We start from the raw sequence: 17200 nt of genomic DNA, 5'->3' as shown, positions 1-17200 counted from the left end.
TGTCTGTCTGTCCGTCGGCTACGTTTTCACGGCCCAACCGCTGAACCGATTTTAATGAAAGGTACTTGGGATACATCCCGGGGAAGGATATAGGCCACTTTTTATCCTGGAAAATCAGAGAGTTCCTACGGGATAAAAAACCGATATCCACGCCGGGGAAGCCGCGGGCAATTTCTATTTCATATAAAATGTCAATGTTCTATGTATCCTATGTCACCCGGACTATAATAACGAATCGATTGACAGCTCTTTCATCAAAATCGGTTCCGTAGTTTAGGCGCTACGGTGGAACAGACATAAATACAAATCTACATATAATACATCTTTTACATAGACTGCTAAAATCATTACCCTTCCGTTTAGCTTTGCCATAGTCGGGTAAAAAGGCTAATGAGAACTCACTCGCCATATTTGTTCTGTGACAAGTACGGTTCAACCTTAAATTATGGACTAAAATCGCACCTTAGACATGACAGTTGACACAAAGCAAATATGGCGAGTGAATGCTCAAATTTACTTGTTCTGTATTCTAAGGTACGCACTATATGCTCATCATTACAAATTCACTAACTGCATTCGCTGATTCTACAACAGCGAAGGCAAGCGATCGATCGTTTGATGTCCACAGAGTGCGTCGTAAGATCAAACTTAAATCAAAGTAAAAATATTGGATTGTTTTTTAAAATATCACGTTTTTTAGCGATAACTCAAAAAATATTTTTTGCACTTGTAGATTGGCTATGCATGCTCACATTAATTCACCTATGTTTGACTTCGCTGCTTGGTCTGCTCATGGCCTTAGAGATCTGAGATACAACTGAATAAGACCAATTTTATCTTAAGAAGGTACAATACAACGTTTAGGTACCTAACATAATAATTTTCTACATATTAATTTTTTCGACTTTTTCAGTCTTTATTCGATTTTATTAACACGTAAATACAAATGGCACTACATGAGCTAAGTACTTAAATCTTAGGAACATTTGAATAACTTTTTTTTAATAAAAATTAAACATTATAAAAAATATTTATCATATATCCTTTAAATAAATAAGTATACAATTCAAAATTCAAATATGAAGCAATTGCGTAGATATTTGTACATCTTAATATTAATAATTTATTGGAATATAGTAGACATTAGGTAGCGAGTATACAACTTATAGCCTGACCAGAAAAATAAAATACCTCGCCATATTGCGGAAACCCCTTGGAACTAATTTATACAAAACCTTAAACTTATTGACCATAGACCATAAACTAGTGGTGCCCCCAGAGCAATTTTTTTTTTAATATTTCTAGTCAGGCTATACATAAGTAGGAACACAGTATATCTAATATTGCGTTTGTAAATAAATATATATATTTTATATGTATGGGAACCAATCCGTTTTAAAGCCTTATTACACGCACACAATAATATCAACAATTATGAGAAATATGTCATCGAGTAGTCAATATTTCAATGTACATTTTATATTCTATATAAACATAGTTATTATCGATATACTTATAAATAATATTATACTCAACTTTACATGATTATATTACATCGTTTATCACCAAGTATATTCTGATGATAATAATGTTTATATAGCCTGGGTAGAATTATTATCTAACTCCGAACAAAGTACAAAACATTTAAAAAATAACTGTGATGTGATGGTTTCAAGACAATAAACTTTATGACTAAAAATAATTACTATCATTAAAATGTTTCTGATTTCCCTAATAACTTCTCTGCGTCATATACACAGATATTTCTTTTATACTTAAGTATATAATTTCTAAGATATATCAGCCTCAACAAAATGTTTAAATTTTGCTAACCTCAAACAATATTTCTTAATATCAAATATCACATAGGGACTTCGTCTGTGTTGGTGTTAGCTGGGGGGCGTGCTCTGCCTTTTTGGAGTGTTTTTTGTTGGTTAAAACATGGTTAAAACTGACTGGAAAGCGCTCTAAGGGGGTGCCGTGCGTGTGTCGGCGAGCGCAGGCACAGACGGGGTCCATACTTGTATAGTTTCCCTAACTTGTTACAAATAACTACAAACTTGACATTGGCTAATCTTTGTAAAGACAGACGAGAGAAAAAAAAATATCACATACTCTTTGATAAATTGTATGTTGTTAGGTTGTCATTATTTATATTAAATTCCGTTGTATGTACTCTCAAAACTCAAAAAGGTACTTCGTCTGGTAAATGTTAAGAAAATAGTCATTTAAACAAAAAGTCGCTGATTGGCCCTACGATAGAAAGAAATATTTATTTTGTAAGTGTATGGATAAAGATAGAGAAGGTTAAATGAAACATTTTCGTTAAATATAGGGTACGTAATCCAAAACGAATGAATCAATGGTAACACCTCAAACTATCATGAGTTTTATTAAAATTAAATTCCCTCAAAATCTTGGTACAATATGTCAGGTAGGAGCTTTGCCATTATAAAATTTTCTGATATAGCAAACCATTTTATACATAAATGTTTCATCAAGTAGAGTTATATACTCGTAGAAACAGAGCCAGCGCGTGCCAGACCATCGTTATTTTATAAAGCTTAGTTTATCTGCATATTGTATTATTGCATAGCAACTATTTTAGATCATGGTAGTATAGTTTAATATTATTTTGTGTTAATTTGCGATAATCTACATAGCACCCGTGCGAAGCCGGGGCGGGTTGCTAGTTAAGTATATAACTAACTAGGTGCCTATAATGATATTGTAGGAAATATGGCGCTGACATATAGTGACCTTAATGATGATAATAATTTAAAATAACTGCTTTATCGAGATTCGTGAAGAGATCGGACGAGTCTAGAACAAATTATAATGGTGCGCTTATATGGGCATTGGGCAATTTTTTAAGCAATTATTTCGCATAATGTTGCTGATTCCAGGTATTGGTGGGTATTGCAGTAAATTGCTTCATGTGGTTATGACATCATAATTGACTAAAACTTTGAAAAGAGCAACCACCGAGTTTCTTGCTAGTTCTTCTCGGTAAAAAACGCATTCCGAACCAGTGGTAGATGCATTATTCAAAAGTACTTGTAAGAGTTTGTTTGAATAAAACATATTTCTATTCTATTCTATTGAAAACTAGCTGTCCGCTCCGACTTCACCCGGTTGAACAATTTTACAGAATTAGAACAGTGCTTCATGGCAAATGTAGAACGCAACTTGTTATAACTTTACCGTAAAAACATTGATATTTGATACGGAACCCTTCGTTGGCGAGTCCTACTCACACTTGACCGGTTTGCCCTAATCGTTTTATATCAAAATTGTTCTATATACACCCCACAACACATACCGACTGCCTAAGTTTAAACACATAAGCCAATATGTTAAGCCCTCTTGGCGGGCTGGGTGTGTGGTCATACGCTCGCGCTGAGGAGACGTTCGTCCGCCGAATGCTCCTCCTCTTCAGACCCTGACTTCTCTTTCTTTATCGACTGGTATCGCACCTGAAATTGTTCTTGGTTGCAACATTTCGTTGGCACGACACATAATATAAACAATGTTTAAGTTAAGTTAGATTTTAAGGCGTTATTGTTGGAAATATTTATTGTGTTTAATTTGACCAAATAAACCTTATTCTATTCTATTTGACTAGATTTCATGTGTTGACAGTGTAGTTTCTGTAGTTCTTTTAGCAAATAAACTTTTTTACACATCAATTTTTTCTTATTTATAAGCTGTTAGTGCCTTTATAATGAAATTAAAACATGAAGGAATAAATAAATTAAAATGTTTTTTTTTAAATTATAATGTCTTACCTTTGTTTTAATTTTGCTGCTCACACCTCTTGGTCGATACATAAGGAAGTTATCAGTCACCCAAAATATTAAAATCTGCAAAGAAAAGTTACTTAATGAAAATCTACTCCATCGAAATATTATAAACGCGGAAGTTTGTATTTAGGTAGTTATGTATGGATGTTTGTTACTTTCACGCAAAAACTACTTAAGGGATTTGGCTGAAAGTAGTGGAGATAGATTATTATAGACCATGGATTAACACATAGGCTACTTTTTGTCCCAGAAAATCAATGAGTTCCCATGGGATTTTTAAAAACCATAAAAATCATAAAATTTGGCAATTACGTAGGTCAGCACAAGTAAAGAAAAAATCGGAAAACCGTGAATTTGTGGTTGCATCACAAAAAAAAATATGTTCACAAAAAAATTAATTTACTAAATCACATGTAGATGGCGCAAGCCGTTATTAACTTGCAGTGTTCTACATGAAAGTGAACGCTTCATGTGCTAGTCTGACTCGCACTTGACCGGTGTTTTATTTTCTCTTTATGTTTGTTGAGTTTATGCACAGAATCCTTAAAATAGTAATTAGTATCTTACAGATTGTGTATCTGTAAGATACTAATTCACAAGGCACATTCCGCAAAGACGTTTAAATAAAAAGCAACTCTTGTCACATCCCAATAAAGTGCAATTCATCACGTAATCAAGTGAGACCAGCCTAGTTTAGGTAAATAGTAGTTAGCGCCAGTATCAACTCCGCCAATGCACGGGAATGACTCACGTTAATGAAGAAGGGAATGATGAGCATGACTACAGCCAGTTCTAGGCGCGGGTCCGACACGGGCGACAGTCGCAGCGTCGATAGCACAGCGACCACTGGGGGTAGGCGTAGCACTAGCGCCAGTATCGACTTGGCGAAAGTAGCTAGCGCTGCATATAGTACGCACTGACATATCCATGCGGAACACATCGGTGGTTTGCCTGCAAGAAACCTATGTTCATCCAACTGCCAAATATTTTTACTGTGGGTTTGATTTTGGGCGAGGACAATTTAGGAGCCACGAATTGGTCTGGCTTGGTTGCTAAGCTAATGGTGTGTGAACATACACCCTTAGTGTTGTAATGCCCATCAGGCCATCTCCCTCCCACCCACAAGAATTATGAAACAAAATATTATAATTTAATATTTATATGATATTACAAAGCCAGTTAACTTCTATGGCTTCATACATAGTAGTGGGTGTCAGTAAACGTTAAGTCTAAGGCAATGTAAGGTTGTTGCGAGAATACAATTAGAAATTCTGAAATTTTCAAATCTATACATTGATATATATACTGTAAGTATTTTTTAAGTACATATGGTACTTAAAACAGGAAATACCAAACAAAATACTACAACTTTTATTAAGTATAAGGTTGACGGGCAGTTAAAACCCAAAATATGTGTAGGTAGATATTATCTTGATATCACTTACCATATTCACCAAAATTGATCAATGGTATATCATACAGTCTGGCATAGTACTGCGCCAGTCGGATGCCTGCCCAGATTATAAGAAGACCCAGTGTAGAGTCCAACATGAAATTAACTATGTACCTTTGGACAAACAAAAAATCTTATAAAATGTCAAAATTAGGCTTCCTTCTGGGTGGTTTGGGACATTGCGCGCAGCGTCATGCATCCCGTGGCGCGGCGCATCTTGCCTTTATTCTATTCATGAGAAAGCAGTAGCGGCAACCCAGCCCCTAACCATCCCACCCTATGTACTTTATCATCCCACAACACTAAGAAGGCATAACTTTTTTTTCAAGGCAAGCACTTGACCACAATCACATCTGATGGAAAGTGATGATGTGGTCTAAGATGGGATGTGTTGACCTAGAAGGTGCCTATTCACTCTTGTTTTAAAGACACCCGGATTGTAGTTGGTAGGAAACACAGATCGTGGTATTCCAAACCTTAGCCATGCATATGAGGAATGATGACGCAAAACGTTTCGTGCGTGCAGATGGAATGTCAACGACATTAGGATGGAAACTCGCGCGACGTCTTGCAATTCGGGTAGCTCTACTATCTCATATTATGTCTATTAAACTAAACACTTGTGAGAATGAACACACACATGAACACTCATAATTAAGTATATATTTTTTTTAATCAATACATATAGATATTTACATAGATTCTTAACACTGTTAAGTCTTGTCGGTATAAATATTATCAGCATGGGTTTTTATTTGACCGTATCACACATTGCATGTCAATCAGTATCTCTTTTCTTACTAAGATGTTATCCTTATTCCTTACCATGTACAAGGATTTCCACTGAGGTGAGGGGAAAGCCAAACGTTAGCAGCATGAATAATAAATGCTCCAAGACCTTGTTTTGATGTGTCATAGAACCAAATCAGCCATGGTCTTCTTGCATAGCGAGGTTCACAAAATCTTTTACCTGAAGCAAAGAGGTTTATCGAATTTGTAGAGCTATTGGAAATATTTCAACTATAACCACATGTTTTAAATGTTTAGAATAATTCTATTAATGTCAATTATTGACACAGGAAAAGCAGCCACTTTACCTTGTTTTACTAGGTTGTAGTTTCATTCACTTCTCAGTACTCAATGCTTAAATATCTTGTGAAATATACATATTCATATATTAGTATTTTTAACAATAAATAATATCCAACTTTTTGTTGGATATTATTGTTTATGTTGGTTGGCTGTTATATTTTTAAATAATAGAATCTATCCCAACAGCCAGTTATATCTCAGTCAGTGTAAAATGTACACTGCATAGTTAAAGGAGGTAATAATGCCAATACTGTTGCAACTCGCAAGGCATTGGCAATGATTCTAAGGTTAAGAATTAAGATAATAAGTACTTTCATATTGCAATTTATCTTACCAATTAGGCACGTAAACGCCAAAACTGCCAAGAGAAACTGCATAAACCAGCCGTATGTATCCGTAAGTGCATCTTTAGAGCAATGTGGCTCGGACCAGATGATTGTGGAGTAATCTGAGGAGTTATTCATTTTTCATTTCTTCTTTTAAGTGCACAGTTCTTATGTACGAAAGTACCGAACATAACTACTTTTAAATAGAAATAAATACAAACTCTTCTAAATACACATATCAAGAGTGGTAAAAAAACTACTTTGAATAATGCGTAAATATATCGAAAAATTAAAACTTTATTAAATTAAAAACGTAAAAAGATTCGAAATCGAAAACAATTTGGTGACATTTGACACATTAATGACATTAATAAATAATAACGTAGAAGTGACATTGACACTGACATTTAGTTATTTGATATTGACAGTGAAACAGATTAATTATTTTATTACTTTTTTAGAATTCATTTCAGCCTTTTTTTTCTCTCTCGTCTGGCTTTACAAAGATTAGCCATTAAAGTTTGTAGTTATTTGTAACAAGTTACGAAAACTATACACGTATGGACCCCGTCTGTGCCGGCGCTCGCCGACATACGCACGGCACCCCCCTTAGAGCGCTTTCCAGTCAGTTTTAACAAAAAAAAAAAAAACACTCCAAAAAGGCAGAGCACGCCCGCCAGCTAACACCTAATACAGACGAAGTCCCATTTCAGCCTTAGATACCTACACGTTTCTTAACTTGAAGACTACAGATATGAAATATCTTTTCTTTTTTTTTTCTCTCTCGTCTGGCTTTTACAATGATAAGCCAATGTCAAGTTTGTTGTTAATTGTAACAAGTTAGCTAAACTATACAAGTATGGACCCCGTCTGTGCCGCCGCTCGCCGACATACGCACGGCATGCACCCCCTTAGAGCACTTTTCAGTCAGTTTTAACAAAAAAAAACACTCCAAAAAGTCACAACACGCGCGCCAGCAAACGCCACCACAGACGAAGTCCTATGAAATATCTTCACTGACTAACTCTACACTGCTCTACACCACAGACAATAATGCTATGTACACATTAAATCTTGGTTACATTGCTCACGGCAAGAAAACATTGAGAGGTTAGTATGAAGTTGTGGATGAATACATTATATAAACAACTCTAAAAATATATAATACTAACTGAAAACCTCCTCCTTTTTGGAAAATCAGTTCTAAATGAAGTCCCTTAATGAGCGGCCCAGTGTAGCTTTTTCTGATCAGTTTGATTGCTGGACTGATTCACAGCTTATTCGTAGCAACAAAGACAACTTGACTGTCTTGTAGTCCAATACGTTTCATATTGTTACTATTAGTAAAATATTCACTACATATGGGTATTCACTATTCATGGATTTTTACGTAAACTGTGTACAATATAATATTATTAGTTATTATTTATAACTGTAATAACCGTATCATATCTGATGTTGGATTTTGAAATCAATTTCAGAAAGGGCTTACGATAAGTTTCAATTGAGAGTCCATAGGTTTAGTTTTATTAGTAAACGATAGACACAACTGAGTTAAACAATCTAAATTAGAACTTATCACTAATTATTATCTACTTGTGTATATTTTAATGTGAAATTCTTTCAACCTGGAACCATATTTGCTCCATCTTTTACACTCTTTTAAACGCTTGCTTGTTTTTTGATTTGATTTGATTTTTCATTATTTTCATTATTACTTCTATTATAATAGCTTACTATTATTTTAGTGAGATGGATCTAGGTCGATAAAAATTAAAATATTATCTTTCACTCGTGTACACTGTGCCTTAAATTTTACACCAACAAACATCTTTTCTCTTGCTGAAGTTGCCGCCATTTTTTATTGTTTTATGTATTCTCGTTTTTATTTGCAAGTTCGAGCAAATTGATAATAAGCACCCATTTTGGTAAAATAATATTTCATATCGCTGCACACGAAATAAAAGGATCTTTGTCTGGTAAGTGCTACTTTATTTATCGATTTTCGTAATGTTAATGTTTTGTTGTTCACGTTACATTATCGATTAAATGTCGGTCCCCGGATGAGTATTTTTAAGTAATCAGCATCTAAAATCAACAGATGTACGCTTAGAAAGGTATTCCTAGTTTTCTGATGTGTAATACTTACAAAATGACATAGTTAACATTTTTTGGTTATCTTCACAGACATTCTTATTGTCCAATTCTTATACATTTTTTAATCAATAGGCAGGATAGGGAGTTTATGTGTAATAAGGGGAATCTCTAAAATCAATTATTTGTAAGTAATCATAATAATTCTATAATATAGGTAATAAATTAAGTGGTACTTCTAGTATTAATACCTAACAATTTTATAATGGCGTTATCAGTTAATTTTGATGGTTTGGCTGGTTATGAGGAGCAAAACCGATTTTGTATTCACTGCAATCATTCTAAAATGCATTATACTTAATGGCATTTAGCTAGTAGATATTATCAGAAGAATTGAATAAGAATGCAATATACATTTTGTAGGCAAGAATTTTATCAAATAGGCATGTTAGTAGTCAAAGTAAGTAGTGCAAGCCTGTTCCAATCCTGTTCAATATCATCCTCCATTACCTCATCAGAAAAGCAAAAACAGAAAGATTTACTTCCATCTTAAATCTAGGCAAAGATGGATTAAAAAACTATTGGATACGGCAACCTTATATGGTTGGATTGGCAATAAAATAATCTTTCATTTAATATAAAATTCGATTAAATAACAGATGAAGGAATATTAATAACGCTTACTTACTCTTTATACCTGGCAACCCCATAATTGCACAGATGCAAAGAAATACCAAACAAGCAACCTTAATTTTTTCAACTTAGGGTATATTCTTTCAGCTAAGCAGATGCTTGATTTTAATAATTAGGGAAATTGATGGCAAAAAAATGGAATTTTTTAATTTTATAACATCATCTGCATGTAGGCAACCTATTCACAATGTAGTATATATTTTCTACACGTGATTTAGCTAGGCAACTTATTCATGATATAGAATATATTTTCTATCACGATTAAATAACAGATGAGGGTAGGTATTTCTAATACCAGACTTTATACTTTTCTTTTTGATATTACCTAAAAGGGATGGGTAGGAATAAGGAATGTTTAAGGAATGTTAAATTTAAAGACATTTAGTGCTACTTTAAACAATAGGCTCACAACTGGCACGTAGGCACAAGGTTTGACAGTTCGAAATTACTTAAATTAGGTTTCTCTGTCCTTTGTATATTGGTATGAAAAACATGTGAATACTCTAAAATTTATTTGCCCTCATAACCAGTACCAATACCTTATAGTACTTAAATACCCACAAGCATTTTTAGGTTTTTGTTTTAACAATTTGACATCAGTGATATAACTAAGAAAATAAAGAAAAGTTGACAACACAGCTCAGGTAAAAGTTCTTTACCAATGTGAACATCACCTTATAATAAACAACACAGTTAAAACTTTGTCTATAATTCTTTTCATTTATTTAAAAGTATTGTTTCTGAACGAATTAGGAAAAGGAACCAACTATATATTGGAGTGAAGTTTTATAATTTTGGTAATGTGCCAGCTATATTTCAGTTCCAGAACAATAACTTTTTTGTCATAGTCTGGTTGCTATCTAACTTCTGTTCCATGATCGCACATCTGGGGGGCAGAGATGTAATTTTTAGGGTTCCATACCTCAAAAAGAAAAACGGAACCCTTACGGAACTTTGTTGTCTAAAAACCTACATCCACGCGGATGCAGACGCGGGTATCATCTATTAATTAATAAACACAAGTTAAGTAGCAAAGATAAAAGAGAAAAAGTATGAGTAGGTAGATGCGAAATTCTCCTGCGGGTGTACACCCCACACGGTCACTGTTAAAGTCGCAGCGGCGCCTTTGATTTTACGGCACATGTCGAGTAGCGCAAAGCAAAGGCGACCGTATGTAAGCGAACAGGCTTTATATCTAACGTTATGAGAGTAATTATTTAAAAATACTGAAACTTAAGGAAATGTCCCACTTTTCAATTAAAAATAGAAACTAGTAGGTAAATATAGATTATATTTATTTATTATTTTTATGCTTTGATTATATCTATGCTTTGAGAATTGAATTGGTAGTTGCATTTACGAATGTTTATTCGCATACGTACTTAAAGATACAGAGGATATTGTGTTCTGTTATCTCACGAAATCCATTTTTCATGACACGTAGCAATTCGATTCAAGTCTTTATGTCGTTTCAGAGACCTAACGATATTGTCTTTTGGTACCTCTACGGAGCTGAGTATTGTTTAGCTCTTAAAAATATGCAGTTTAAATATCATCAATACCTAGCTACCCGTAATTTTTCATAGTTTCCATTTTCCAAACACCAAATTCGATATCGCTCTAAGCGGGAAGTAATATTCCTCAGTTAATTTCATCTAAACTCTTGAAAAACTTAAGTTTTAGAAAATTAGGTGCCGTCTTATACTAAGGGTTCTGTTTTTTTCAAATTGCTTTCGCAGAAGTAACAGAAAGTACTTATCACTCGACTATTCGTAGACTGGACTTGGGGAACACCTACCATAACATAACACCCCTATCCAAACTCTTTCTAAGATTACGTTATTGAGATTTCGTCAAAAGAGATAAGGCTTCATTTAACATTAGTTCCAAGAAGTGTAGAGAAATTCTTTAACTGTAGTGAAATTCACGAGACATCGTCTAAAGCCGGGTTCAGACGAGTGTAACGTGTAATGTAACACAAATTCTACGTGTGGACGGCACTACGAACATTTCATGTAACGCTCGGCTGTCGGTTTTTGAGTGAACACAAAGGAGCTCGCAGTGCTCGTCTACGGACTGACCAGGTTCCAATCTCTTAACATAAAATAAATGGGTTTAGATGTACCCATGTACTGTAGGTGTAGATGTACCCATTCAGGGCTCAGGCCATGATAACATGGAATGATCTGCAGTCAAAAGGAAGCTGTTTGAATTTTTCGAAATATCTTTTTGTAATAAAGCTATATCAAAAAGATATTTTTAATATGTAGATTAAATCAATCGGTCAGTGGTCTGTAGTTAAACTGGCAGTTCAAAAAACGAATATCGTTTTCTGGACTGTTTAAAAGATAAAAACAGATCGCTAAAAAGTTTTTTACTAAGCGATTACTAAATATACGTTCATCCTAAAACTCGTCGGCGTACTTCGTAATCAATCACGAAGTCAAACATCTGTGAAATCTTTGGAGCAATCTATCTGATGTAGCGTCTAGGAAGGCTTTTAAAAGCAGCGGGATATTCTCCGATAAAATACTCAATATTGTTTATCAGGCTACATTTTTGTTAAAAGCTAAAGGCACAATATTTTAATGATTCTGTCGATATACCATTAAATTATACGCCCATCAGGTAAAACTAATATTTATTAGTTTGCGTGCGTGCATATCTGTTGGGAATGTTAAAACGCTGCCATTTCATTTAGGTACAGGCACATACGTGATACCACTGACACCACCTGAGGCTATTACATTGGACTATTGGAGAAAAATGTGAATCTAATTGTCGACTCATCCCTCGGTTAGGTGGCGGGTGACAGAGGGTGTTGTCGATGGACTGTATCGAATGTGGAACGATAATAATTATTGGTGGTGGCGGTGGTGGGCCGAGGGCCAGTGGTCGCTTTCCCGCGGCTTAACCGTCAACAAACGGTCGCGCGGCAACCGCTCATGACATATGCATGAGAGCGGTATGGACGACGCCGCTTAAATATACAAGGACGGACGGGAAAATTACTAGAGAGGCAAATACATACAAGATGTCTCCCCGACTTTGCCGCTAGCGTGCGGCACGCCCACGGCTGAGCCTTTCCAATTACCCTCACGAAACGCCAAATGCGCTTCTTACAATTCACAGTTATTTTTACCACCTAACCACCGCCACTTCTTCATAAGTGAAACAGTGGGTTTAAATAAAAAGAGCAAATCAGTATAATCGCCCAAATTTATTATGTCACTTCACTAAACACACTAATACAAATCACTCATTGCTTTATTACTATTGTTACTTTGTTACTATTTATATAATTTACACTTGTTTACACAAATGGACATAGTTTCAGCTTACAATGCGTACGATAGAACAATAATCCTAAAAGTGAGCTCGCATAGCTTTATATGGCGTTATCCCCACCGAAGGCATTCGGCAGTGGTGGCGGAGTTGCGTTCGGCTGTCAATGGCGCTGGCGTTGATTGGCTGTCATGGCGGCAGTAGGCTATGATTGGCCGTCTTGGCGGTTATCGGCTGTAACAGGCGGTGATTGGCCAGCTTGGCTTGACTCGGATAGTCTGGTTGGCGTTGTCGCGTTGCGATTGGCTGAGGCGGCGTGGCGTTACATTCGGCCGTCCTGAAACAATGAATTGCTCCCGCAATGGGAAAATGCTTGGTTAGCTTTCTGGTAGACAATAGCTCAACAAGGTCTTCGGTTTCAAGTTATTTATCGGAACAGTTAGCACTGTTGGATATAAGAGCCGTAGGCGCTGTGATATGGCTTTAAAGAGTCTGCTCAGGCATGTACAAGCTTCGTAGCCTCGAAACCCCTTAACACTTCGAGTTCTCTTAATGCCTACCAGCTTGGTTACGAAAATGAACCTGAGTAAATGCTATCAGTGTTTACTTCTATCGCAACGCTTGTGGGAACTTGCCACTAAATAACTAAATTCCTTTGTTATAATTAAATGAAATATTAATTTTGTCAGTTACATTATCTAGTTAGCTTTATCCTATCGCTTGCTATTCTTTACCGAGCATTTGCCTTGTTACGCATAACCATCCCGAGTTCGCTAATTTTACATTAATAGTAACATGGCATCGTGACCTAGGTAAATACCAAATTATGGATATCACATTCATTGAGAGTATTGTCAGTAGTCCAAATAATATCAGTTAACAGTTTGTCCAATCATTTTATTCGCAGTTTCGCTAGGACCTGTGGCACAACGCGTTTAACATGGTCTGGTTAGTGCTTGGCTTGGCTTGACTAGGCACTTGGCTCGTGGTAGTATCATGGAGGTCAAAACATACCTAACTATTAATCAGTCGACACTCGGAAACTCTAAAATGTCTACTAGTAAAAGCATTCTTATGCTCACTTTATAAGTTTACTAGGATGTCCAAATAAGGCAAATTATGTATAATATTCTACGAAACTGATCGTTTTCGACTAATAACAAATTTTGCAAAAGCATCTGTAATAATCAAATTGTACCTACACTACTGATGAGTGATATCCTTTCGCTGTCTTACAAAATGGTTTTACAAAATGTGGTCAGTATGAACTCTACAAAATTCTAATCCAATGCCATTGGTCTGTGATCTAAACTGCAATCTTATCTACTTTAAAACCAAGACGAATAAGAATAAGAATAAGAAGTGTTTATTTGCTAGAATATGGTATAATATACAAGTACATTGGTCTTAAACATTATGTGGAACCGCAAACAAACCGAAACAAAAGAACATTATTAAATTTATAAATTATTATCGTTTTCAGTTGTACTATTTTTCCACGTTTTACTTTAGAGACATTTTTGAAAGAAAAACCGTCAACAGACTGGCTTGTAGAAAGGAAAATAGCTTGTAAATAGCTTCTCGTGAAGCTGTGAATGCTATTACTCTGACTTGAAAAGGAATCTCACTTAAATCCTTGCAGGGAGATCTCTCAACGAGCAACGAGATGAAAGTACTCCTATCGAAAGTAAAACTTGGCTTTCGAAAGTAAAAATTGGCTACCGAAAGTAAAACTTGGCTATTGAAAGTAAAACTTGGCTACCGAAAGTAAAACTTGGCTACCGAAAGTAAAACTTGGCTACCGAAAGTAAAACTTGGCTACCGAAAGTAAAACTTGGCTACCGAAAGTAAAACTTGGCTACCGAAAGTAAAACTTGGCTACCGAAAGTAAAACTTGGCTACCGAAAGTAAAACTTGGCTGCAGAAAGTAAGACTTGGCTGCAGAAAGTAAGACTTGGCAGCTGAAAGTAAGACTTGGCAGCAGAAAGTAAGACTTGGCAGCAGAAAGTAAGACTTGGCTGCAGAAAGTAAGACTTGGCTGCAGAAAGTAAGACTTGGCTGCAGAAAGTAAGACTTGGCTGCAGAAAGTAAGACTTGGCTGCAGAAAGTAAGACTTGGCTACTGTCTTCACTTCGGCATCTATGTAATTCCGAAAACAGTTCACGATTGAATTTAGGTAATACAGGATCATCAGTCAAATAACAGTTTTCTATTCCATTCCTATTCCCTACTATGTAAGCTACATAACCAGGCAGGTATACTAACACCAACTGAACTCAAGATATTATGTAAAACGTCAGTCTAGTCGGCTTAGTGAAAATTCTTACGGTACGTCCGGTCCACCTGACTAACAATGAACGGCACAAAGTTATATCATGGTTATAATTAAAAGTGCCACTTGAACTTTCTACTTACATTATGATTGGACCGACAATCTTAAGGTAGAATGATGAAATTGACTCGATTGAAAGTTGGCAAAAGTACGTAACATACATGCTGCCTACAAGCACTACTTTTTTTCAAAAATGACAAAAGCATTATCGAAATCATAAGGATATCTAACTGGTAATAGTTATTATTAAGTTTCCTCCAAGTGCCCAATTCTGCCTACATTACACTACCTATTTGTATTTACTCTTTTATACGCTGTGCCACTGGCTTGTATATTATACGAGACAGTTCCAAAGCCGTGAGTAAGATCTACTTACTATGCTCTCAATCATTCAAAGAATGTGATTTAAACTACAAGTTACAACACGTACAGACTTCATAAACACTAACTTTTAGTAAAAATAAAAGAACAGTCATACCATACAGCATAAACGCTTAACAGCGCTTATGTCACCCCAAATAGGCAACAATGCGGCGGCTTATAGATACCCATTGGCTGCAACCCTGCATCGTTAGCGCGCCACGATGTGGTGCCTCGCAGTGACGCGCTCGGCATCAGGCACACAGCACACAGCAAAGCATCAGTGGTGACCATCGTAGGCGATGACGTTTGCACTTCACGAACTCACCAAAAATTCCGAGAAAAGAAAGATAAACACAATATTATTGTATGACTACAAGTAGCTCCCAGTCGATTCATAAAGTACGTCTGCCCCAATTATGAAGATCTATATTCATATTACATAACAATCATATAACCACATGAAAATCAATTTCACAAGAAACTCAAAAGTGAACATCATAAAACAATTCGATTTTACATTCAAATTGCGATCGCCATGCTATATGCAAAACTGGATTTGAGCACACTGAAAGTGTTCATCAACCGATTCTGACGTAAATGATATTATTGTACCCTTAAAAATAATTTACAGGTACCCCACACGTACCCCGTGTTGTCTGTATGACTGCAGCGGGAATATCACCGACGACGCGAAAAAAATAACCTTAAAGGTTTATAGAACCTTATACTATAACTGAGCCTTGTGCAAATAAAAACACTAATAGCGTCAAAGCTTGTTTCTTGAAAACTTCTGGTTGAAATTTGCGGGTGGTCTGAGAACTATTGTTACCATCCGATATACTAGATCTTTTTTTTTTTAAATTAATTCCTGATCAGTATGTATTTGTGTCAGTTCATAACCACTCAACAATTTTAACCGATTTTGATAAATGATACGTCATTCGTCTTGATGGCGTGTGTGTCAATGGATATATGAAATTTCTTTAAACAATCAATGTGGTGGATTTTATACGATTTAATGTAAGAGCCGAAAAATATGCAGCGCAAACTGCAGTCGGGAGTTTTTATTTTTTATTATTTAACTTATTGAATTACTTGTTAACTTTTTCGTACCGGTAGCACTTGGTCATAATTTCCACATACTGGAAAGCACTACTACTAACCCACTAAGTACGTTTTCTAGAATTAAACTGCGAATTCAAATTGCGGGTATCTCGGCGAGATGCAACGTGAAAAGTGGATGGTTGAACGGGTTTTTACCTGATTCGATAAAAAGTTGACTAAATCAATCGGTTGCAATAATTTTAGCATTAGTATTCACCGCCATTATTTCATCAGTTATATATATACAACACGTGTATTTTTGTTAGGAAAACTATAAATAAAACAATACACACAAATATCACATTTACAAAAATTAAAACTAAAACTCGTCGAGCTAGTTACCTTGCCTTACCCAAAACTAGAACAATTTATGGCAGAAAAACCCTTACCTATGAAGGAGCTAAACTGTACATCAAAATACCTGCACACATAAAAAAAATGTACACTCATTCAATCCATTTAAAACTGAATTAGCTGCTCACACTATGAGTAATGCGAATTACTTCAACAAATGCGCTGAATGAGTACTTAATTAAATGGCGAATATTGTAAACTTTATTTTCTTAGAATTAAGTTCTTATGTAAATGACTTTTTTGTTTTTATGAGAATTAAACATCTTTAAACCTAAACCTTTATTTGACGGTCAGATATGCC

General features: G+C 35.5%; 2 protein-coding genes across 4 annotated transcripts in view; one reads left to right on the top strand and one right to left on the bottom strand.

The window, feature by feature from the left end:
* Positions 1-2429: 2429 nt before the first annotated feature.
* On the bottom strand, positions 2430-7017 carry LOC123875686 (store-operated calcium entry regulator STIMATE-like). The gene is made up of 6 exons (XM_045921673.1): positions 6683-7017; positions 6082-6226; positions 5249-5370; positions 4555-4754; positions 3789-3863; positions 2430-3476 (listed from the first exon to the last, which is right to left on the bottom strand). Exons 1-6 carry the CDS (start codon positions 6810-6812, stop codon positions 3387-3389), a joined length of 762 nt encoding a protein of 253 aa, XP_045777629.1. The 5' UTR covers positions 6813-7017; the 3' UTR covers positions 2430-3386.
* Positions 7018-8478: 1461 nt separating this feature from the next.
* LOC123875682 (heterogeneous nuclear ribonucleoprotein K) overlaps positions 8479-17200 on the top strand; it is a 43067-nt gene continuing 34345 nt past the window's right edge. For all 3 annotated transcript variants that reach the window (XM_045921665.1, XM_045921667.1, XM_045921664.1), the window contains exon 1: positions 8479-8653. The gene's annotated coding sequence lies outside the window, so the exon portion shown is untranslated. The remainder of the gene's footprint in view (positions 8654-17200) is intronic.

Source organism: Maniola jurtina, chromosome 20 (genome assembly GCF_905333055.1).
Source record: "Maniola jurtina chromosome 20, ilManJurt1.1, whole genome shotgun sequence".
Taxonomy (NCBI): Eukaryota; Metazoa; Arthropoda; class Insecta; order Lepidoptera; family Nymphalidae; genus Maniola; species Maniola jurtina.
This window is presented reverse-complemented; position numbering and strand designations above follow the sequence as displayed.